Source organism: Panthera tigris, chromosome B3, assembly GCF_018350195.1.
Source record: "Panthera tigris isolate Pti1 chromosome B3, P.tigris_Pti1_mat1.1, whole genome shotgun sequence".
Classification (NCBI taxonomy): domain Eukaryota; kingdom Metazoa; phylum Chordata; class Mammalia; order Carnivora; family Felidae; genus Panthera; species Panthera tigris.
Window position 1 is genome coordinate 4,968,450 of NC_056665.1, and position 23,588 is coordinate 4,992,037.

The 23,588-nt window shown below is 52.0% G+C and overlaps 1 protein-coding gene across 3 annotated transcripts; it reads left to right on the top strand.

Moving 5' to 3' along the window:
- The first annotated feature begins 342 nt into the window (after positions 1 to 342).
- Positions 343 to 15,831, top strand: WDR73 (WD repeat domain 73). Of its 3 annotated transcripts, none has more exons than XR_006218356.1 (9): positions 343 to 415; positions 961 to 1,028; positions 1,347 to 1,435; positions 2,948 to 3,036; positions 3,602 to 3,666; positions 10,063 to 10,227; positions 10,529 to 10,894; positions 12,377 to 12,669; positions 15,566 to 15,831. XR_006218356.1 is itself a non-coding variant. In XM_042987996.1 (8 exons), the coding sequence occupies exons 1-8, from the start codon at positions 375 to 377 to the stop codon at positions 12,610 to 12,612; spliced, it is 1,119 nt and encodes a 372-aa protein (XP_042843930.1). In that variant the 5' UTR covers positions 343 to 374; the 3' UTR covers positions 12,613 to 12,962. The 3 variants fall into 3 exon arrangements, 1 of the variants encoding a protein (XP_042843930.1); XR_006218355.1 differs by lacking the exon at positions 15,566 to 15,831 and adding an exon at positions 14,818 to 15,329; XM_042987996.1 differs by lacking the exon at positions 15,566 to 15,831 and having other exon boundaries at positions 12,377 to 12,962.
- Positions 15,832 to 23,588: the final 7,757 nt, after the last annotated feature.

Here is a 23,588-nt window from a genome sequence, read left to right on the forward strand (position 1 = left end):
AAGAAAAAAAAACTTGTTTATCTAAAATTCGAATTTAACCGGGCATCCTGTATTTTCTCTGGCCTTGACCCTTTGCTCTACAAATATCCTGTCGTAAAACGGGCGGGTATTAGGTCCCTGAGGCCACGCCCGGAACTGACATCCTGGGAACCCCGGATTTTACGTCATTTTCCCCGGAGCTTTTGCCGGGAGAACCCCGGACCCAGCCGGTCAAGGGCACCGCGCGCTGGTGCCGGCGGTCGGACACCTCTCGGCCCCGCCCCGCTGGCGTGAGCCACGCCCCCAGCCCGAGCCGGCCGCGCCCACTTCTCGCGAGAGGTTCGCGCCAGGAAGGTTCTCAGAGGCGGAAGTGGGGTAGCGGAAGCGGCGTTGCCATGGAGTCAGCGGAGGACTGGCTGGTGGAATCCTTGCGCTTGTAAATCCTGTGGGCCTGGGACGTGGGACCCGGGCCTGCAGCTGGCGGCGAGGGGGGACGGGTGCGGGCTGGAGCGCGTGAGGAACCCTGGGGTGGGCGGGGGGGGCCGACACCGAGGACTCCGCCTGGAAGTCGGCTCCCGCGTCTCGGAAGCGGCACCCGCCTATGTGCGCCGTTGTGTGGGGTACTAGGAAGCGCAGTGCTTGCGGAGGAGAATTGATCACACGAGCCACCAATTATTTTGCGCCAGCCGGAGTGGATCTCTGAACAGATGATCTGTCTCTCTGCTTCCTCACATCAACCTTGGGAAGGAAGTCTGGGTACTCTGGGAATCCCATTTTAGAGATGAGGACCGAGGCTCAGGGATATTGTGACTGGCCTGGGCCCAGTCACACGGGGGTTAAAATGTGCAACAAGACCTGCTCCCAGGTCTGCCTCGCTCCAGAGCCTGGGTCCCTTACCCACCGGATCACACCGCCCTCTCAGAGTTCTTGAACAGCTGTAGAGTGGTGCGCACCATGTGACATTGTGTCTTTATCATGCAGGTACCAAGATTTCCATGCATTCGACCTTTCCGAAGCCACACGAGTCCTTGAATGGATTGATGACAAAGGTGATGTGCCCTACCTGGCCCTGAAGGAGATGGAATCTTCCTTCTCAGGCTCGGACTCTGAAGCTCAGCCCAGAGGGACCCAACCCACACTTCGGGGAATCTGAGGCCTCTTCTTGGTCTCGTAGCAATGTTCACACTCCGTCAGCGCTTATATTCCTCTTATTAAGGTCTAAGTCTCTTCCATTCCCCAGTACAAGGCTGCATACCAATGGCAGAGGAATTTGTCTTTGCTTTGGGGGATTTGCCGGAATTTCTAGACCCCAGCCATGGTCCAGAATCTTCCTAGCAGTTTGTCACCGCTCGTTCTTCTTTTTCCAGGAGTCTGTGTTGCTGGCTATGAAAGCCTGAAAAAAAATGAGATTCTTCATCTGTTATTACCTCTCAGACTTTCTGTAAAAGAAAACCAGGTAACTAGAAATATAAATGCTGAGCATGTGTGTCTCCTTTTGTTAAAGCTTTAGGGAGTTCCTGTTGTCTAGTAGGTATTGCCCTGGACACCAGAAAGAGAGAGGGACAAACACTGGTCCTCCCCTTCTAGTCTAATAGAGGGAGGCAAGTACCCACAGAGAGGAGTGCTACAGAATGTCTGAAATTTACGGGGGCTCCCAGAGGAAGAGGGCAGTTTAACGTCATCAAAAAGAGATCCAGGGGCACCTGGGTGGCTCAGTCAGTTGGCAGTGTGACTTCGGCTCGGGTCATGATCTCACAGTTCGTGGGTTTGGGCCCCACATCGGGCTTTGCACTGACAGCATGGAGCCTGCTTCCAATTCTGTCTCCCACTCTCCCTGCCCCTCCCCTGCTCACACATTCAAAAATAAACATGAAAAAAAAATTTCTTTTTTTTTTTTTTTTTTTAAATAGATCTAGAGAGCCATTAGGGTATAGAGGGTGGTGGAAGCCCTTAGAATGGTTGAGATCACCTAGGGTGACTAGTGTCTCAGGAATAAAAGCAGAAGGTGTCCAAAGATAAAACTTCAGGGAATACATGTAAGGAACGGTTAGAGGAAGATGAACCCACAACACCTACTCAGAAGGAATAATAGTCTTCGAAGTAGGAGGGGTGTCAGAAAAGGTCAGTGTTTCAGAAGCAAAGAGAAGAGAACATGTGAAGAAGAAAAGAGGTGGTAGCTGCCCAGGGTTGCTGTGGAATCACTCAGACCCATCTCATAGGGCAGCCTGACCTTTGTTTCCCTGGGGGGAAGCTTCCTGCCTAGTGCTCTTGATGCCCCCCCGCCCCCCGATCCCCACCATTCAAGCTTGAGCTGGGAGCTCGCTCACCCATCCTGAGCCTTGATGAGAGGCCTTATTTACCTCCTACCTCACCCCTGGCTTCTTTTGCTTGTGGCCACCTCCCTTCCCTCTGCTTCGGGTTGCTCACGTGGAGATAGTGGGGATGGTGGCGTCTGGTGGCCGAGAGCATGAACTTTGGTCAGACAGACGTGGGTGCAGATTCACGGCGTAATCCCTGTGTGACCTTAGAAAAGTTGCTCAAGTGCCCTGTGCCCAAGTGTTGTCACTTTCGAATCAGAGTGATTGTAAGAACCTACGTGACGGGGTGGTTGTAAGAATTCAATGTGATACTGTAGAAAAAGCACTAAACACAGTGCCTGACACAGCGAACACTGGACAATTGGTGGCTGTTGCATTTTTAGCGTTAGAAGAACCGGGGCGCCTGGGTGGCTCTGGTGGCTAAGGTGCCCCACTGGCTCAGGTCACGATCTCACGGTTTGTGGGTTTGAGCCCTGAGTTGGACTGCCAGCACAGAGCCTGCTTGGGATTCTCTCTCTCTTTATCTCTCTCTCTCTCTCTCTCTCTCTCTCTCTCTCTCTGTTCCCCGCCCCCCCCCCCCAACCCAGAGTTCATCTGAAACGTTCCTTGGGAAAGCAGGCTCTCTGACCAGCCACCCCTTTGCATTTCAGGGCTTATTCCCAGAAAGAGATTTCAAGGTACGCCACGGAGGATTTTCAGACACGTCTGTCTTTGATCTGAAGCACGTGCTGGACACCAGGTATGGTCAGCTCCGTGACCCAGCCCTTCCATTTGGGGTGGAGCGGCTAGAAACGTCCGGGGCGTCCTGCCTCTTGATCGCCACCTCTGCCCCTACCCTCTCAGCACACAGGCGCGCCCACACATCCGGATTCACAATATTAAAAAACCATCGTTCCGGTAGCTTCATGTCCCTCGCAGACCTGGGGACGAATGTTCCCCACAGAGCACCAGAGCTGTTCCAGGGAGTGCAGTTTGTCAAAGAGCTGGTGCTGGGTAGTGGGGACTAATAGCCCCAGTCGGCGGGGGCGGAGAGTCTCTGGGTCAGGGCTGCGTGTCCTGGCTCCGTGCTGGTGTCCTGTGAGGACCCACCAGGCCACGTAGAAGCCTGGGCTCAGTCCCGTGACTCCCGTGAGCTCTGGGGCTGTCCCTCATCTGTTACTGGTCTTGATGACCCCTTCCTGCAGGAAGCTCTCCCGGTGTGGGGAATGTAGGGATCCCGAGCTGAGGGTGCGTGTGGGGGGTGGGGAGGTAGGCAGGGTTGTGCCCCACCGTCTGGACTGATACTTCCTATCTGGTTTGAATAGGTTGCTGGTAACCAGTGGTCTTCCAGGTTGTCACCTGCATGTGTGGCAGGTGACAGAGGACAGTGGTGAGTGAATTTGACGTGGTGGGGGCTGGGCTGTAAGAAGGCCTGATACTCCTACACCCCTGCCCCCAATGTAAGCCAGTTAAGAAGAGCCTCAGGGGAGCCTGGGCGGTTCAGTCGGTTGAGCACCCAACTTGGGCCCGTGATCTCACAGTTCGTGAGTTTGAGCCCCGCGTCAGGCTCTGTGCTGACAGCGCGCCTCAGGTCCTCCATCCGCCTCTCTCTGCCCCTGCCCCGCTTGCGTTCTATCAAAAATAAATAAACGCTAAAAGAGAAAAAAAGCATTCTCGGAGCCAGGCGGGAATGAAAATGCAGTATCTACTTGGTCATGGGCAAAGATGCATTAGCTACCAGAGTCCGGCTTACAGCTCCCAAATGGAGCTTCCTGTAGCCCGCTCCAGGAACTGAGTTTGCCCACCCAGTCGTGAGCAGAGCACCTAGTGAAGCGGTGCCTCTCCCCCCAGCAGGGGCGGCTGCGAGGGCAGAGCTGGGGCCGCTCAGGTGAGCTCGCCTCTTGCAGGAGGTGGCGGCGGGGGCAAAGAGGTCCCCTTTCTTCGTGGCCATGGAAACTTAAGGAGCGAGCAGGAGGCGAGGCGGGGCTGACCAGTCTCCCTCTTAGGTCACTCTGCTCCCTGGCGGGAACAGGAAAAGGAGCTGGAAGTGCTGATCCCGTTCCCTTACGCGGAATAGGGCTCCTTCCGGCGGTGGGTTTGCGGGTTCCCATCCGGGAGGCGCCAAGAGCTTGCAGCCCTGATCCAGCCCCTTCCATCCTCCCACCGTCGGCCAGAATGGAGACGAGCCTCGGGAGCTCAGGACCACTGTTGGAACCGGCCCTTTGCTTGTGTGACCCTCTGTCCCCGGTCCCCACGCCGCCTCGCTTAGACGCTTCCCAGAAACTGGCTGGCAGCTGTTGGCTTCTCCCCAAGTTTCACTGGTACAGAACGGCCGCTCTTGTGCTCATTTGCTTTTCGAAGTCGCTGACTCAGAGGGCTTTTCCCTCTTTGTCACTTGTCTAATGTTGTAGCTGCCAGTTTGTATCGTTTCCTTGTACGTATGATGATTTTTTTACAATTTTATTGAAATTCACACATTGTAAGTGGACGGTTCTGTGATTTGTAGTACATTTAAGAGTTGTGCAGCCATCACTATAAATCGGTTTCAGGACATTTTCATAACCCCAGTAACATCTCTTGTGCCGTTTACTGCTAATCCCCATGCCCACACCTGCCCCAGGCAACCACTAACCTACTTCCTGTCTCTATAGTTGGTTCGCCTTTTCTGAACATGTCCTGTCTGTGGAATCGTACAGTATGCAGTCTGTTGTATGTGGCCTCTTTCGCTTCGCACAGTGCCTTGAGGTCTTCCTTGTCACACCTGGTGTGGCACCTGGTGCCCCAGACACTGTCAGGACGAACGGCAGTGATACATTGTGAATCAGTGGTTCCTTTTTGTGGCCGACTAGTATTCCACTGCGTGGATCTATTCTATTGGGCCAGCCTTCACCAGTTGATGGATCTGATTTTTGGCTATTACGAAGAATGCCGCCAAGAACATTCATCTACGGGTCTCCGTGTGGACATAAGTTTTCATTTCCCTTGGATAGACAGGAGTGGAATTGCTGGGTCAGGTGGTAAATTTATGTTTGATTTTTTAAAGAAACTTCCAAAGTGTTTTCCACAATGGCTTCTTTGTTTACATTCCCCCCAACAGTGTGTGAGGGTTTCTATTTTTCCATGTCCTCATTAACATTTGTTTTTGTCTTTTTTGTTAAAGCCATCCTATTGAGCGTGAAATTGTTTCTGCTTGTGGCTTTCATTTACATCTTTTTAATGACTAATAATATTGAGCATCTTTTCTTTTTTTTTTTTTTTTTAATTTTTTTAACGTTTATTTATTTTTGAGACAGAGAGAGACAGAGCATGAACAGGAGAGGAGCAGAGAGAGAGGGAGACACAGAATCTGAAACAGGCTCCAGGCTCTGAGCTGTCAGCACAGAGCCTGATGCGGGGCTCGAACTCACGGACCGTGAGATCATGACCTGAGCCGAAGTCGGACGCTTAACCGACGAGCCACCCAGGTGCCCCTATTGAGCATCTTTTCATGGGCTTATCAGCCATTCATATATCTTCTTTGGTGAAATGCCTATTCAGATCTTCATGAGACCGTTTTGTTGTTTTTTTTCCCCACCCTCAGCAGGCTGAGATGGCATGCTGTCCCGGGCCCTTTGATGTTCTGGTTTCACTGTACGTTTAAAAGATACTTGCTCAAATTAACCAATAATCTGTACAAGGTGACAGTAATATTAATAAGCGTATTATACTCCAGGCACTGTACCAAGTACTTTCCATGCATGATATCATTATATTCTCAGAAGTCTGAGAACAGAGTCTGTCCCAGAGAAGCTAACTTGTTGAAAGTTACGAAGATAGTAACACGGCCTGGTCATGGGTCTAGTCTAACTTCAGGGTCTGCTCAGAACCATGTCAGGGTCTAAGTATAGTTAGATGATAATAATTGATCTCAGTACAGGTGTACGGGCTCTGAAAAAAAGTGGTAGGGTACTTACTGAGCAGCAATGTGGTCCTTGCCTCCATTTTGCTTTGAGCTGGTTCCTGGAGGCAGATTTGTCAATGAAAGGGAACATTTACGGGGGTACCAGCTGCCTCAGTTTGTGGAGTTTGTGACTGTTGATCTTGGAGTGATGAGTTTGAGCCCCACGTTGAGCGTAGAGATCACTTTGAAAAAAAGAAAGAAAGAAAGGGGCACCTGGGTGGCTCAGTCGGTTAAGCGTCCAACTCTTGGTTTCAGCTCAAGTCAAGATCTCACGGTTTATGAGTTTGAGCCCCATGTCAAGCTCTGTGCTGGCAGCACAGAGCCTGCTTGGGATTCTCTGTCTCCCTCTCTCTCTCTCTGCCCCTGTCACATGTCTCACTCTCAGAATAAATAAACTTTTTATTTTTTTTTTTAATTTTTTTTTAATGTTTTTATTTATTTTTGCAACAGAGAGAGACAGAACATGAGCAGGGGAGGGCCAGAGAGAGAGGGAGACACAGAATCGGAAGCAGGCTCCAGGCTCTGAGCTGTCAGCACAGAGCCCGATGCGGGGCTCGAACCCACAGACTGTGAGATCATGACCTGAGCCGAAGTTGAACGCTTAACCGACGAGCCACCCAGGCGCCCCTAAATAAACTTTTTAAAGGGGAACAGTTATGATAATACTGTTACTATTATTTGTAGCAGTAGCGAACATCTCCTCATTCAGTCAACAGTTCCTCTTTGTGCTCTTTGGATGTGTCCAGCTGGGGATACAGCAGCAAAGCAAAAACAGAGATGCTTCTTCTTTTTTGGTGCTCATATTTGGTCACATATTTTGCCCAGTTTTTGATTTACTTTTTTGTCTTCATTGAGTTGTAAGAGTCCTCTGTACATCCCACATACAAATTATTCGCCCGGTACGTGTTTTGCTAATATTTTCGCCCAGTCTGTAGCTTGTTTTTTCACGTTCTTAAGAGTGTTTTGAAGCATAAGAGGTCTCCATTTTAATGAGGTCCAGTTTGTCAGTGTTTTCTCTTAAGGACTGTACTCTTAGGGTCCGATTTAGGAAATCTTTACCTAACCCACAGATTGTTCCCTCTGCTTTGTTTTATTTTTCTCCCAGAGTTTGTTTTAGCACCAGCATTTAAGCCTGTGATCTCTTTCGTGTTCCCTTTTGTGTATGGCTTGAAGTAACAGTCGAAGTTCATCTTTTTGCGTGGAAATATCCAGTTGTCTCTTCCCTGTTTGTCAAAAAGCCTCACCTTTCTCCGCTGATTTGTCTTGATGCCTTTGTTGAAAGTTGCCTAACCATAAATACGAGGATTTATTTCTGGACTCTCAGTTCTGTTCCACTGATCTTTCTGTCTGTCCATAATTATGCCAGGAACTTGTAGTTGTTTCTTTATCTTTGCCTAAAAATAGGCCATGTGGGGTGGCAGTTGTTTAGAGATGAGTGGGAGAGGAGTCTCACCGTGTGGAGGCGCCTGTTTGGTACCAGGTGCCAAATAGGACCTAAAGCCCCAGGCCCAGGAGAGCTACTGGCCGAAGGGGGTTGCTTTGACATTCATGTGGGAATGGGAAATCAGATCAAGACTTACCTTCCCCTAGATATTAGAGCAGAATATTCCAGAGCCTAGGGAAGATTGGCCAGCTGTTTGCCTAGAAGCCCAAAAGCGTAGCATTACCTAGGTGAATGTTCCAAGGTCCAGGTTTTGACCCACAGCTTTGTTGTCTCAAAAACTTGATATTGTTACCACGTCCTAAACTAATCTGTTTATAGAGGCAGACGTACTCAGCAGACTCAAAAGACTGCCATGAGTATCCCTAAACGTGGAATATTCCAGGTCCTTATTCTTTGCCTATAGAAGATGGAATGTAATCAAAGACTGCGTGCTAAATGAAACCGTAACAAGAGGAATCAGCTGAGAAGTTTCCAGATTGTGTTTTTGCAAGTTGTCTTAGGCAGAAAGTATAAAACTTGAGAAGGCTCTGCTGGCCGGGCCTCACTGCCGTCCGTGCCCCTGGTGAGCGCCCGAGGCCTCTTCTTTCACTAGGGCTGGGGAAACCATTGAGCTGGATGAATACATTTCGAAAGGTCTCAGCTGAATTTCACCTGCTGTATCCACTCTGAAGTTCAGTATTCAGTCTGGCGTGGCCCCTCCTGCCCTGGACAGACCCCAGTGTTTTCTTTGTTCCCATGGCTGGACAGCCCCCTCTCAGGGACACCACCATCCTTTAGATCACCGTTCATCCATTTGCTCAGTGTTGCAGGTGAGGGCGCCATTCTGACTCCTTAGGAGTGTGCCTACCTCTGCTCTGACCTACTCTGTGTTGGGTTAATCCTCAGCCACAACCTTCTTTTATTGCCAAGTTCTTGGAGGTGCCTCACTGTGTCTTTTGCTTTGATTTTCTAGTCATTTCTCTTCTGTTTGGGGCTGGTTTGCTAAATGTGGTGTGGATTCCCTGGAGGAGAGCATTTTACCACTGACTAGAGAGAGGAGGAGGAGGAGGCCTGCACTTCTTTCTGAATAACTATAAAGTGATTCTCCGGTCAGGAGGCTCCGAAGCCTTGTTTCCCACCCCATCTTTGAAATAGGTCTCTGACGGCTCTCCCTTGGCCGCCTCCTCTCCCCCATCAGAGGACGGATCACATCTGAGCAGCAGGTCCTGGGGAATCTGTTCCAGGCTCCTCAGAGGGTGTAGAAAGGGAAGAGGAGGGGCTCACACGTGGCCCGGGGGAGTCAGACAGGCTCTCCTGGGGCCGGTTTGAATCCCCGCCCCGTCGGTGGTCCCCAGAGACCAACGCTGGTCCTGAGGCTCAGCTGTTGTGTCTGCTCCGAGCCTGCTCAGCTCCTGTGGAAGGAGCGATTACGTTCAACAAGTCTGGGGCAAGGCCACCCGGAGCCCGTGGGCTTGAGGAGCAACCCACAAGGGATGTCTGCATTCTAGCCCGGCCGGACACGGCCGTGAACCCCTGGGATGGAAATGCTCTTTTGCTGCCATGTGCTCGCTTGACAATCCACGTCAGCGTTCCTTCTTACCCGTTCCTTCCTCAGGCTGGCTTTCACCTAGCCTGCGGAATTTAAAGAATAGATAGGTCTCCGTTTTCTTCAGAGAATGCGGAGACCAAATAATGAGCCTGTCTCGGGGCAAGAAAACATAAAGTGGGAAATCTGCGTCCCCCATTAAGTAGCGTGTGCAGCAAACTCATTGTTCTCAGCCGAGTCCAAAATGGCTGCCATTAAGAGAAGCAGCAACCGTAGCAGGTGGCGGTGAGAACCAAGCAGGCTGAGACAAACACTACTGAAATTTCCTTCAGCTTGAGGTCCGGCGACTCTTCTGTTCACAACGTCGTGGGCCTTCCCGCCCCGTTTAGGTCTGAAGACGACATCTGGGTTGTAACCATTACTTGTTGGGCTTCAGCAGATCGCTGGAGGTCGTGGAACGTGCGTCTGAAGAAATACTATTAGTTCGTGACCTCTGTACCGTTATTTTCACCTATGATGTAAATGACATCATCGGGGTGCTCTCTGCTTTCTTCTATCTTTATTTGTTCTTTGCAAAACTATAAAAAGCCCCAACTGCTCTTGGGGTTCTGAGGTGGCTACTATGGTTCATTATCTCCCCTCTGCAGAACCGCGTGTAGGACAAATTGGAAAGAGACGAAAGCACTTGTGACCGTTTCAGAAATGGGAGCGGAACACAGTGCTCGTGTCTCACATCCTCCCTTGCCACCTGTCAGCTCCCTTTCTCTTCCTTGACCTCCTAAAGGCACGAGGGAAGACTGCTGGCCGGCCCTCACTTTGTGAGGTCTGGAGACTTCCTCACCGTCCCGGGCTTCAGCCTCTCCTCCTTTCCCCCCAGACGTCATTCAAGCTGTCAGCACCATTGCCGTGCAGGAGGAGGAGGGGAGTCTCTGGCCTAGGGTGGCCATCTTCTCTTCGATGGCCCCCGGAGTCCTGCACGGGGCGAGGCTCCGCGGTCTGAAGGTTGTGGATCTGGAAACTCAGAAGACCACGTACTCCTCAGGTACCGCAGCAGCTCGGCCCTCGCCGGCCTCTCCTGGCGGCCCCCCTCAGCCGTGTGAAGAAGAGAGTTCAGCCGCGTGTGCCAGGTGCTGGGGAGACCAGGTGGAGGCGAGGCGGGCCCTGGCCTCGAGGGGCTCCCGCATCGGGGCTGGAGGAGGCAGGCCCGGGACCGGCACCGACCCAGCTGGGCGGAGCGTGGCGAGGTGCCTGGGGCCAGAGGGAAGCTTCCGGAGGAAGGGGCTCGGACCCGGCCGGACTCCTGTGACTCCAGCAGCTTTTCTGTGTCGCCGTGTGTCTTCCAGGGGTCGGCGACAGTGAGGAGCTGAGCAGCCTGCAGGTCCTGGACGCAGATACCTTTGCCTTCTGCTGTGCCTCGGGCCGGCTGGGGCTCGTTGACATCCGCCAGAAGTGGGCGCCGTCAGAGAATGCCGGCCCCGGCCCCGGGGCCGCTGCAAGGAGGTGGTGTGCTGAAGTTGGGGGCCGACGCCGGGGCCCTGGGCCCAGCATTGCCAGCCTTGGCTCAGACGGGCAGCTCTGTCTCCTTGATCCCCGGGATCTCTGCCACCCTGTGAGCTCGGGGCGGTGCCCCGTGTCCGCACCGAGCCCCGCCCCAGAGCTGCTGCGAGTGACCTGGGCTCCAGGCCTGGACGACTGCCTGGCCATTTCAGGTACCGCCGGGCATCCTTTCGTGTCTGTTACTTGATCCCTCTCTTCCAGAGGACTGTATGGTGCTCAGGAAGGAGCCCGCAGCCCCGTAATACATCTGGCCCGGAGCTGAAAGTTTGAGGTCAGCTTTCCAGGTGCTTCTGTGGCAGGCCCTTCCCCATTCTGTCTACTAAACTTCCACATCGGTAGCAGGTCTTTCCTACCTGGGCGGGAGCTCGGAGCCGACGTTGGCCGAGAGGCCTGCAGAGAACGAGGCAGCAGGGTGGCCCCGGGACGGCTCCAGGAAGAGCTGAGGGTATGGCAAAGTGCTTCCCAGCCTGCTTGCTTTTCGAATGATAGCAGGCCACCGGGTCCGTAGGCTCCTGGGTCTGGCCTGGCAGTGTCTAGCCGAATAAGGGTGTTAATGAGCATCTCTAAAAGCCAGTGGGAAGGATCCATTGAAGGGAGAGGTTGAGAGAATAGTCGAGAGATTAAGAAAAGATCGTTGATAATGGCAGGATCCAGAAAGAGCAGAAGGAAAGAACCGAGCTTGGTGGAGGAATTGGCTTTTTGGTAGCAAGTAGACAGTGGGCTGGAGTGAGTGTGGGTAGAGCTAAGTCATGGGGGACAGGAGGGTGCTTCTCTCTAAAGCCTCCCATATCCCTACCAAGCAGGAGGCGAGGCCATCTGCTGAGAGGGTTCACATGTGGCAGGACTGGAATTTGAGGCAAGACTCAAAAGACTCTGAGGCCTCAGTTCCCTGGTTCCCCAGAGAATAAGAGTACCGTTTCATACAGTTCTGAGGATTAAAAGAATTCATGTCTAGGATTGGCCTCACACCTGGCACATAATAGATGAACAACAGAAATACACCATCACATGCCCTGTGGAGCCGACATTGAGGGCAGAGGATATGTGCCCTTCGGTTGGCTTCAGGCATCTTTTCTTTTTTTCAAGTAATTTCCACTCAGCGTGGGACTCAGAGTCATGACCTTGAGATCAAAGAGTTGGATGCCATACTGACTGAGTCAGCCAGGCGCCCCTGGCCTTAAGCATCTTTGTTATTTGACTTTTCATCCTATAGCCTGTTTTAGTACCACAGAGCAAACTATAAAATTACTTTAGGGGTGGGGCGCCTGGGTGGCTCAGTCAGTTAAGCAGCCGGCTCTTGGTTTCTGCTCAGGTCAGATCTCATGGTTCGTGAGTTCGAGCCCCACATTGGAGTCAGCACTGACCGTGTGGAGCCTGCTTGGGATTCTCTCTCTCCCCCTCTCTCTCTGCCCCTCCCACACACTCACGTTCTAAATAAATAAATAAACAAACAAACAAACTTTAAAAATTACTTTAGGGTTGCCTGGCCGATTCAGTCAGTAGAGCATACGACTCTTGATCTCAGAGTCGTGAGTTCAGGCCCCACGTTGGGCATAGAGATAACTTTTTTCAAAAAAATGAAAAATTACCTTAGAGTTTCAGTGTCAATCCTCTCTTTTCTTGTTCTTCCTCAGGTTTTGATGGGACAGTCCAGGTCTATGATGCCACATCTTGGGACGGAACGGGGGGCCAAGTAGAACCTGTCTTCACTCACAGAGGTCACATCTTCCTGGAAGACAATCAGACAGATACTGCGCCACTGGTCACTACCCACACCTGGCACCCCCACAAGCCGAGGACCTTGTTGTCGGCAGCAAGCGACGCCTCTCTGCACGTGTGGGACTGGGTGGACCACCGTGCGGCCTGCTGACTCCAGCCTCTCCCTGCCCAGGCCTCTAAGAAGAGAAGGAGCTACCGGAAAGCCAAGGTACTGCCTTAGGACTCAAGTGACCACAGGTCCCTGTTCCCAGCCCAGTGGCCTCGGGCTAATTAACCAGCTTCTCTTAGCCCCAGTTTTAGTGATAACCGCCTCCCAGGGTTGTTGGGAAAGTTAGAAGTAATGTATTAAAAAATAATTGGCAAGATGCGTGGCGCAATAAACACTTGGCAGCGACCGTTTCGCCCTCACCCCACCCCCCGTGTAGAACGGCAGTGTTTCCTCCCTGTCTGTATTCACAGTATCAGAGTGAGAACCAAAACAACAGAAAATGTTGTAAACCAGTTTTGTGAACTTTTTTACAGAACTCAAATTGTATATGGGCCAGTAAACATGAAAAAAAAAAGAGTCAACCCCAGGGGCGCCTGGGTGGCTCAGTAGGTTGGGCGTCAGGTCAATGATCAGGTCACGATCTCACGGTTCATGGGTTTGAGCCCCATGTTGGACTCTGTACCGACAGCTCAGAGCCTGGAGCCTGCTTCGGATTCTGTGTCTCTCCTCTCTCTGCCCCCCCTCTGCTTGCACTCTTTCTCCCAAAAATAAATAAAACATTTAAAAAATTAAAAAAAAAAATTGGGGGGCAAATAGTTCTCAGGATGCTGAGAGCCAGGGTGGGGAGACAGGCCTTGTCCCCGGTACCCCCTGCGGCCCCCGAGTTCGGGCAGAGGCTGGGACTCCACCCCCACCCCCCGGTCCGCCGTGGAACACAGCCTTCACCAGGGTGGCACCTTGCCAGACCAGCCCCCGCCCTCCCAGGGGAGTAGGCCCAAGGGACGTTTCTTTTTGGCAGTCCGGTCCGTAGCAGATACTAAAGTGCCGCTGCATCCCCATCACATAGAATTTCTCACTGTCCCACTTGTTAAAGAATGTTCAGCCATTTTGTTTTTGAAATTAGTTGATTACTAGTCACTGTTTGGACTCTGAGTTCTTAGAAAATAGCTTTATTGACATAGAATTCACACCCTGTATGTACAGTTCACACACCATACAATTCACCCATTGAAAGTGTATGACTCAGTGGTTTGGTATATTGTCAATTCCTAAAGATTGTGGGGAGCATCTGGGTGGCTCAGTTAAGCATATGACTTCAGCTCGGGTCATGATGTCACGGTTCGTGAGTTCGAGCCCCACGTTGGGTAAGCTTGAGCCCTGCTTCGGGTGAGCCTCCTCCTTCTCCCTCAGTCCGCTTCTCCTCTCTGCCCCTTGCTCACTCGGGCCCATTCTCTCTCTCTCTCTCTCTCTCTCTCTCTCTCAAAAAAGAAAAAGGAGAAATGATTGTGGTAAAATACAACAATCTGCGGTCTTTTTTAGTTTGAAGCATACAATTGCACAGAATGAAGTACACCCACAGCATTGCACAAGCATCACCGCATCCAATTCCAGAACTTTCATCACCCTGAACAAACGGTGACCATCACGGCTCTGGTTTTCTGGCTGTGGGGAGGGCATACTTGTATTCCTCAGCTCGGGCCGCCGTAACAGAACCCCACAGACTGGGGGGCTCAAGCAGCAGAAACTCAGTCCTCACAGTCTGGAGGCTGGACGTCCAAGATCCGGGTGGCGGCAACTTTCATCATGAGGCCTCTTCTCTTGGCTTGAGGGAGCCACCATCTCTGTGTGCTCACATGGCCTCTTTGTGTCCCTGCAGAGAGGGCTCTGGTCTCTTTCCTCTTGGAAGGACAAGAGTCCTTCAGTCCTTTCAGATTAGGGCCCCAACATTATGAGCTCATTTAACTTTATTTACCTCTCCTGGTTTTTTCATGTTTATTATTTATTTTTGAGACAGCATGCACACAGGAGGGGCAGAGAGGGAGACAAAGAATCCCAAGCAGGCTCTGCACTGTCAGCCCAGAGCCCCACGTGGGGCTCGATCTCACAAACCTTGAGATCATGACCCGAGTCAAAACCAAGGGTCACGTGCTCACCTGATTGAGCCACCCAGGCGCCCCCTCCTTATTTATCTTTTAAAGGCTTCATCTCCAAATACAGTCACATTGGTGGTTAGGATTGTAACGTAGAAATTTGGGTTGAGGGCACAATTCAATTCATAGCACTTAGGAATTATTTTGAAGTGAGAAAAACCTAATTTTCAAATGAAATATTTTTGTTTTGTTTTTTGTTTTTTGTTTTTTTTTTCAATTTAACAGTGAAGTCGAGGGAACATTACATTTTGGAGTTTAAAATACACAGTTTCAAGATGTGATCATTTTTACCATTTTCTGAAGTCTTCTACTCATTTCCCCCACGCCCCCTCGAGAGCTGATTCTGTTCTCTTCTCAGCCCTGTTCAGTTATGTCACATCAGTAGTTTGAAAATGGCCAAAATGGAAATATTTAACCCCACAGAAATTGGCAAATACTGCAGCATACCACTGTCTAACCTATGTTATGTCACCAAGTAAAAGCAGAAATGAGTTATTTTAGAAAATAGTAGAGTTAATGCATGAATTGAGAAGCTGTTTTGCTGAAAAATCCTGATAAAATGCATATCAATCAGTCATCGTCCAGCCAGAGAGCCAAACACACCGAGTAATTCAGTCGTGGGGATTTAGTTACGAGGCATCTGAAAGCGGCTGCGAGGGAAGGTGGGGCCCGTGACGTGAGCCACAGCAGCAAGTTACACGGAGGGTTACAGAGGGGTGGGGGGGACGGGTGACCAGAGCTGAACGGTCGGGCCTCCCAGTGGGGAGGGGAGCGCAGTAATCTTGCTGGGGGGGGGGGGGGGGGGGCCTGGAGCCACGGAGCAGGAGCGGGGACCGCCGAGGCGACCACGGGGGAGTGCAGGAAGTACAGACAGGCCGAGTCCCCTGGCTCCTCTCCTTCCGCCGCCCGGCATCCTGCCTGTGCCCAGGACCAGAGGACCAGATGTGACAGGAGCTCATCCGTAGGGGAGCGCAGAGGGGCAGCCAGCAGGAGTCTGCACCTGCAGCATAAAGCAGAGGGGACGGAACCAGGATGGATCTGAAGACGGAAGGCTGGTACCACATCTAAACCTGTATGAATTAAGGAAGAAAAAGGGAAAAAAGAAAATAGGACAAAGACTGTAAAAGACTACTGTGTACAATTACATGTTAATTTGAAAATCTCAAGATACTGTTAATTTTCTTTTTTTATGTTTATGTTTTGAGAGAGCATAAGTGGGGGAGGGGCATACCGAGGGGGAAAGAGGACCCAAAGTGGGCCCCATGCTAACAGCGGTGAGCCCGATGTGGGGCTCGAACTCACAAATCATGAGATCATGACCTGAGCCGAAGTCAGACTCTCGACCGACTGAGCCACCCAGGTGCCCCGATACTGTTAATTTTCTTAAAAACATAGATATTTATAAACTACTAGTTTAGTAGAAATTTGAAATTACCCAATACTCAAGAAGGAAAAACTGGGATGCCCGGGTGGCTCAGTTGGTTAAGTGTCCAACTCTTGATCTTGGCGTAGGTCATGGTCTCACGGCTCATGAGATCAAGCCCCACATAGGACTCTACGCTGACAGCACGGAGCCTGCTTGGGATTCTCTCTGTCCCTTTCCCACTCTGTCTTTCTCTCTCTCAATAAATAATTTTTTTTTTAAGTTTAAACATTTAAGAAATAAAATGTTTTTAAAAAAAACACTTCAAGGAGTAGCAACAAAAAGAATGGGGGTAGGGCAATTTTGTGGGTACATTTTTTTAAACTTTTTTTTTTTTTAATATTTATTTCTGAGAGGGTGAGCATGAGTGGGAGAGGGGCAGAGAGAGAGGGAGAGAGAATCCGAAGCCAGCTCCAGGCTCCAACCTGTCAGCACAGAGCCTGACGCGGGGCTCAAACCCGTGGACCATGAGATCATGACCTGAGCTGAAGTCCGAGGCTTAACTGACTAAGCCACCCAGGCGCCCCCATTATTTTAAACTTCTAAAGAACAGCAAGTTCCCATGCCGTAGAGACAGTTTCATTAAAAAAAACAAAAAACTGGAGAACTAGCTGATTTCCTCTTATGAAGGTGCTATAATCATATGATACCATATATAATCGTATAATACCAACACATGGCCCAGAAACCGGGTGTGCTCACAGACATGCGCACACACAGACACCCTTGCTCAAGCTCGATCATTAACACTAGACGGTGGCCCTCAACACTGTCAGCCCCAGCATGCCTTCTGTGAGTACCCCTTTTCTGCCCTGAAATAAAATTTTACAGGGAAAATGGATTACTTACAATTTCAGACCCAGTGTGAATACAAAAGAATATGTGTTTCAATACATAAATGTTCATACGTGTGTACAATCATCGAGAACAGGACCGCTCCGAGTACAGACCAGTACAGGCGTGTGCCGTATCTGTGACTCACGCACCAAGGAGTTGAGGACGTGACGCTTCGGAACTGGCGAAAACCTCCTTGGCAAGTTCTGAACAAAAGAATGTGCCATTTTCCCTAATTTATTTTTTAAGTTTATTTTGAGAGGGAGTGCGCACGTACAGGGGAGGAACAGAGAGGGGGGGCGGGGGGGGGGGGGGGGGAGAGAATCCCAAGCAGGCTCCGCGCTGTCAGCGCGACGCAGGGCTTGATCCCGCGAGCCGCGAGATCATGATCTGAGCTGCAATCAAGAGTCAGACGCTTAACCAACCCGGCCACCCAGGTGCCCCTATTTTCCCTTGTTTTCTATAGGAGTCGAGTTTCTGGGAAATTCGGATCTATTAAAACCGTGCAAAGCTGTCCTCCGGTAGATGTAAAAAGTTAGGGTCTAGGCCCACGTGAAAAAGGCTCCCCTCCATCACTGGTTCTCCAACTTTCACACATGTCAGAAGCACCTAGAGACCTGGTTCAGGTTGCTGGGCTCCACTCCTGGAGTCTGTGACCAGTAAGAGTATCAGCCAGGGTTTAGTGAGAGAGGCAGGCCAGCCGGGGCTACTTCACACGCACGCGCACGCACACCTGACCTTACAGACCTGGGGGAGCTGGGCCTGGGGCCCGCGGGCAGGCAGCTGGGAGGGGAAGGTGGGTGTAGGAGGGCAGAGCCGGGACCACCTGGAGCGGGTCAGTTCTAGCTGTCTCCAGTGTTGACGACGTGGGTCTCCTGCGGGAGGAGCTGGCACCCTTCACCACGGAGCTAAGCCCGCCCGTGGCCGAGGAGTGGGAGACGCTGGAGACAGAGCGGCCGCATGCAGACCGGCGCCGGGATGAGCTGCAAAGGCACCGGCCCCACGGCCCAGGCATCAAAACAAAATGGCAGCCACTTAACTTCCTCCACCTCCAGGTCTCATCCCACAGTGACCCTTGTGGCTCGCTCTACCTGGAAACATACGGGGAAGGGAATTCTGGGGGGATGTGGTTCTTCTACCTGGCCGAGTCACCACATTATAAAGCCGCCTCAAGTTTGGGGGTGCGGCTGGAGAATTTGCACTTCTAGGAGGTTCCCAGGTGATGCTCTTGCTGCACGTATGTGAGCCACCCCGAGTCCCTGCACGTCCAGCAGCACGTGCGTTGGTCAGGACTGTCTCAACAATCGCATTTCGTCTGCGTGGCCCCGGCCACCAAATGCCAGTTGAGCTTCCGATTTGTGGGACAACTACACGTCCTCACCTCCAGTTTCCAGAATGCTCCTGTGGGAACCTACACAGTCCCCGGGAAGGAACTCCTGGGGTTCTCTCAGCAATTCTAGGAAGATGCCCGAGAGAATCCCTAGAGGGACCTGCAGATACCCAGCCGTTTCACACTGACATCAGCACAGGACCCACTCCAGCTCTGGGCAAGGAGAGCGGAGATTCAGCAGCACGGAAGGGAGAGGATGTTCGGGAACTGTTTTGGCCTCATAAAAATTCAAGAACTAAGAGAAAGACTAAGCAGCAAAGAAATACAGCAAATGGCACTGCAGCTAAGGTGAGTAATTCAGTTCGGGACTGCTGTGGCTCCTGCGTGAGGCTGGGTCTCGGGGGACAAGGATGCGAGTCTGTGGAAGGATCCCTGGCCCGGAGCGTGGACACCTGTGCAGAGAAGAGCAGGGGCGAGAAGGAAACCGCAGCCTGAGACAGATGGACAGGGAGGGCAAGGAAAGGGAGACAGAGACCGGGCACGGTAAGGTTTGCATGAAGGCAGGAGGCATGAACGGTCCCTCCCGTGTGTCGTTGCCGTGACCGGTTATTATGAACGGGTCCGGTCAGCGGGGCTCGCAGGTGCCCGCAGCTGTGGGAGGTGGAGGTGACGCCACAGGTTCCGGTCCTCGCCACCGCGTTTACTGAGCATCGCACCGCGCTGGCTGCTGGGATAGGAGATACAGAGATGTGCCAACCTGGCCCCGCTGGCGGGGGACTTGAAGGACCCACGTGTAGGGGGAAGCAGTCGTGTGTTCTGAGGGCACAGAGGGCCGAGTATCCACCCCGGCTTGGTGAGAGACCAGGTGTGATCAGGAAAGAGGATATTTGAGTTGTATCCTTCCTTCAGGCCAAGGAGACGGTGGGGTGTTCCAGGCCGAGGGAACCACGTGGGAAGAGACAGAAGTGAGAAAAGCCACAGGCCCAGCCTGGGAGGCAAAGCAAGTTGGAAATACGACTGAGAAAATGGGCTGTGGCCAGTCAGTAACGGCCCCGCGTGCCGGGCCCGAGAGCCGAGCCATCTGCTTTTGAGTGAGCAGATCCGGGCGGGGACTACGCGGCTGTCTGGACGAGGGACGTAGGCCTCCTCCAGGCCAGGAGAGCAAGGATGTGTGACAGATGCCCACCCGTGCGGCAGCCCGTCTTTATATGCTCGTTCATCGTTTGCGATACGTTTCCTCTGGGAAGTATAACCGGTCAGCGGGCGGTTTAGGTTTCCTCTGCCCCGCACCACCCCGTGGACTCGGGCAGAGTGGGCGCCAGGAGGGAAGCCAGACACGAGGGACGAATGTGTGAATCTGCTTAACATGAGGGACCTGACAGGCCAATTCACGGGGACAGAAAGTAGAACTGTGGTTGCCAGGGCCTGGGGGGAGGGGAAACGGGGAGTTGGTGGTGAACGGATATGCTTTGAGTTTGGGCTGGTGAAAAAGTTTTGGTCTTGGATGGTGGTGATCATTGCACAGAAATGCAAATGTCTTTGATGCCCTGAATTGTACCCTTAAACGTGAGAAAATGGTAAATTTAATGTTGTGTATGTTCTACTACGGTTTTTTTTTTCAACTTGAGTTTTAAAAATTAATTTATTTTTTGAGAGATAGAGCACAAGTGAGCAAGGGGCAGAGAGATAGAGAGAATCCCAGAACGGGCAGAGGGAAAGAGAGAGAAAAGTGGGGCTCACCCAAAACAGGGCTCGAACTCACCCAATGCAGGGCTTGAACTCATGAACTGTGAGATCGCGACCTGAGCCGAAGTCAGGTGCTTGCCACCCAGGCGCCCCCCCCCAAAAAGTTTTTTGAATGTTTCTTTATTTATTTTGAGAAAGAGACACAGAGCACGAGTAGGGGAGGGGCAGAGAGGGAGGGAGACAGAGAATCCGAAGCAGCCTCCAGGCTATCAGCGCAGAGCCCCACTTGGGACTCGAGCCCAGGAACCATGAGATCGTGACCTGATCTGAAATAAGAGTTGGACACTTAACTGACTGAGCCAGCCAGGCACCCCTGTTTTACCACAGTTTTCAAATGTGGGTGCCAGGGCCCAGTGCTTTAGAGGGCCCAGCCCCATCCAGCCCTCCTCTAGCTGTGTCCTTCTCCGTGGCCGGGAAGTCCGCATGGCCAAGGCAGTGCGCCCACAGATCCCACGTTCCTCCTCCAGGCCATCTTCCGGGAACCCGGGCCCCAGAACGTCCTGTCTGAATGGCCTCTTGTCCCTTCCATCCTCTCAAGGACAGACCAGGCAGTCGGCGTGTGCACTCTGGGCCTGAGAGGTGGCCAGAGCGGCTGCTGGCGGGAGCACGGACAGAGCAGGAGCACGGACAGAGCCCACATGCACAGAGCAGGGCACCTGAGCACTTGCAGGGGAGGCCTCACAGCGCAGAGGGGGCAGGGCAGGGGCGGCTCCTCCCACACCGCCAGGTTCCATCCTGGGCCTTGCAGGAGTCCGCAGTTCTTTCTTTTTTTTTCTTTTAACATATTTATTTTTGGGGAGAGCACAAGCGGGGAGGGGCAGAGACAGGGGGCAGAGGATCTGAAGCAGGCTTTGCGCTGACAGGCTGACAGCAGCGAACCTGATATGGGGCTTGAACTCCCGAACTGGGAGATCATGACCTGAGCCAAAGTCAACCAACCGAGCTACCCAGGTGCCCCAGGAGTCCCCGGTTCTAAATTGAAAGCCCGGCTTCATCGCCTCACAGCCTCCAGGATGGCTAGAATCAAAAAGACAGAACAGGGATGCCTGGCTGGCTCCGACGGTAGAGCATGCAACTCTTGAGCTCGGGGTTGTGAGTTCGAGCCCCACGTTTGGGTGTAGAGATTACTTAAAAATAAAATCTTAAAAAAAAAAAAAGAACCAACTATACCCAGTTTGGGGGGAGGATGTGGAGCAATGAGAACCCTCATATACTGCCAGTGTCACTGTAAAACGGTGCAGCCTCTTTGGAAAGTAAGTCTCGCAATTTCTCCAAAGGTTAAACATCGAGTTACTAGAGGACCCGGCGATTCTACTCCTAATCGGAAACGCGTCCACACAAAACGTGAAAACGTGCACATGAATGTTCACGGCAACATGATTCCCAACAGCCAAAGGTGCAACGAGCCAATGTCCACCCGCTGATGCAGGGTTAACAAAACCTGGGCTGTATCCAGATGACGGGACGCTTCCAGGCTGGACAGGGGAGTGAAGCACTCACACCTGGTCCACGTGGATGAGCCCGGAAAACACGAAGCTGAGGGAAAGAAGCCAGTCACAAAAGGCCACTTTTTGTAGGATTCCATTTATGTGAAATGTTCACGCAGGCAAATCCGCAGAGACAGAAAGTGGATGAGTGGCTGCGAGCGGACGTGGGGCGGAGGGACGGGGGGGGGGGGGGGCGACCGCTAATGGATACGGGCTTTCCTGGGGTGATGAACATGTTCTAAAATTAGATAGTGGTGACACCTGCAGAATTTTCTGAATATCCTGAAAATAGCTGCATTTTAAACTTAAAAAAAAAAAACCCGCACACACAAATCTGATGTTCCACGTCATACTGAAGTATACTTGTTAAGGGGAGACGCTAAGAACATGAGTCTGTTAGCTTGACTTGGAACCCTCAATATTTAGACGACTGTCACGGCCTGTACTCTGGCCAGCGTCTCACAATGTTGGGGTCCGACCCCGGGGGCTGAGCTACAGTTATGTGTTTTAAATGATGGTAGGGTGTTTGGGGCATCGGACCCCAGGGTCAGGAGTTCTGCAGATGAGAACACAGGGCACAGAGAGGGGATGTGGCCTGGACAGGAGGGCGGTCATTAGTTAAAGGGACGAGCTGTCCGGAGCGGTTTTGGGAGACGGGGTCCTGCCGCTACTTCCCGCGGGTTTTGCCCCCCACCCCCGTGGGCCTTCAGCACATCAGCATCTCACAGGCCTGACAGAGACGCTGTCCTTGCTAAGGGGCTGTGGCAGGGACTCTCAAGAGTCATTCTGGGCACACACAATCGTTCCCTTACGTGCCGACGTTACAGCCCAACCCCCACAGAAGCCGTGGCTCCCAGGAGTGCACATCTGGGGACTGATAGGACAGGATCATCGAGACCCCCCCTGTGGCGGAGGCAGACAGATCAGGGCCGCAGTCCCAGCTCTGTGCGTCTCCCCACACCTCAGAGTGGCCGAAATGGTCGACACCCTACAATAAAGTGCTTAGCGTGGGGCCTGCCTCACCAAATACGCAGGGAACCAGGGAACAGGGGCTGGTGTTGATTCGCTCTGCCTTCCACTAGAGGACTGGCGGAGCTGTGCAGAAGGCCTGGGGAGCCGGGGTCCTGGAGAGAAGTAAAGGGAGAGGGTGTTGTTCTCTGCAAGCCGAGCAGTCAGAGCCAGTGAGTGGGTCCCACATCCCGGGCTGAACAGAAGGGAGGCCGGGGTCACACGCACCTCAGCGGGGTTTGGTGCTTGTGGCCGTTAGAGTCTCTTGGACTCTCCGCCCTGGGGCTGAGTCTGTGATCACTTGATGAAAACGGCTCACCCTTTGGCCATCGCACTCACAGGATTCGCTTGGAATTCGCTTATGTAATGGGTTAATATACTTGCATCAGCTTCGGCTACTAGGATTAGTGCCCCGAAACCCAACTCCTGTGTTTCTTGCTCTCTGTACGTGAGAATAAGAACCGGTATTTCTGCTATGCGCCTCTTCAGTTAAAATTTTGCAATGCATAATCTGATTGTCATCTCTTGCAACTTTTATACTAGAGGTGAATTTCATGCATTCCCCGCTATCACTTCATTATTTTTCTCTTGAGGGGATTTCCAAGTGAACAGCTTCCAAAAGCCGCCCTGCTTGCCTGGTTCAGAAACTCTGAAGCCGTGATTATGAGCTGGAGCTGGAGGTGAGCTAAAAACTAAAGCCCCAGAGCTTTGCTCATGCCGCGTCCCGAGGTAGGCGAAAAGGCAAATCAGAACACTCTGGAGCAAGGGAATGGATAAAATCCAGGCACTGTAACAAGTACATATTACGTTGGGTTCACTGGGAAACCTCTCCACGTGATAGTCAACTGGTGAAACTCAGTGCTCTAGTCTTCCACTGAGAACTATGCCAACATCACTTAGGAGAGCCATCTCACGTGTCCCGGTGCTTCACGGACTGTAAAATCCCTATGAAATATCTACAGTCTCCAGCTCAGTTTCCCCCTTGCTTTGCTAAGGGGAAAATACACGTGAGATGGCATGGTAATGGATATTACATCTGAATCTCCGTGTTCCATTCCAGAAGTTTCCAAAAGGGAATGTGGTTATTTCCAAACTCTTTTTATAACGCACAGCTATGTTAATTTTAGTGTCGTGAATTTCCACCCAAGTAAAGATTTTCT

Excerpts from the sequence above, each read along its gene's own strand:
- WDR73 (XM_042987996.1), top strand. The coding sequence starts at position 375 with ATGGAGTCAGCGGAGGACTGGCTGGTGGAATCCTTGCGCTT. Across the intron at positions 416-960 it reads CTGGTGGAATCCTTGCGCTT|GTACCAAGATTTCCATGCAT; the intron begins GTAAATCCTGTG and ends TTTATCATGCAG. Across the intron at positions 1,436-2,947 it reads TTTCTGTAAAAGAAAACCAG|GGCTTATTCCCAGAAAGAGA; the intron begins GTAACTAGAAAT and ends TTTGCATTTCAG.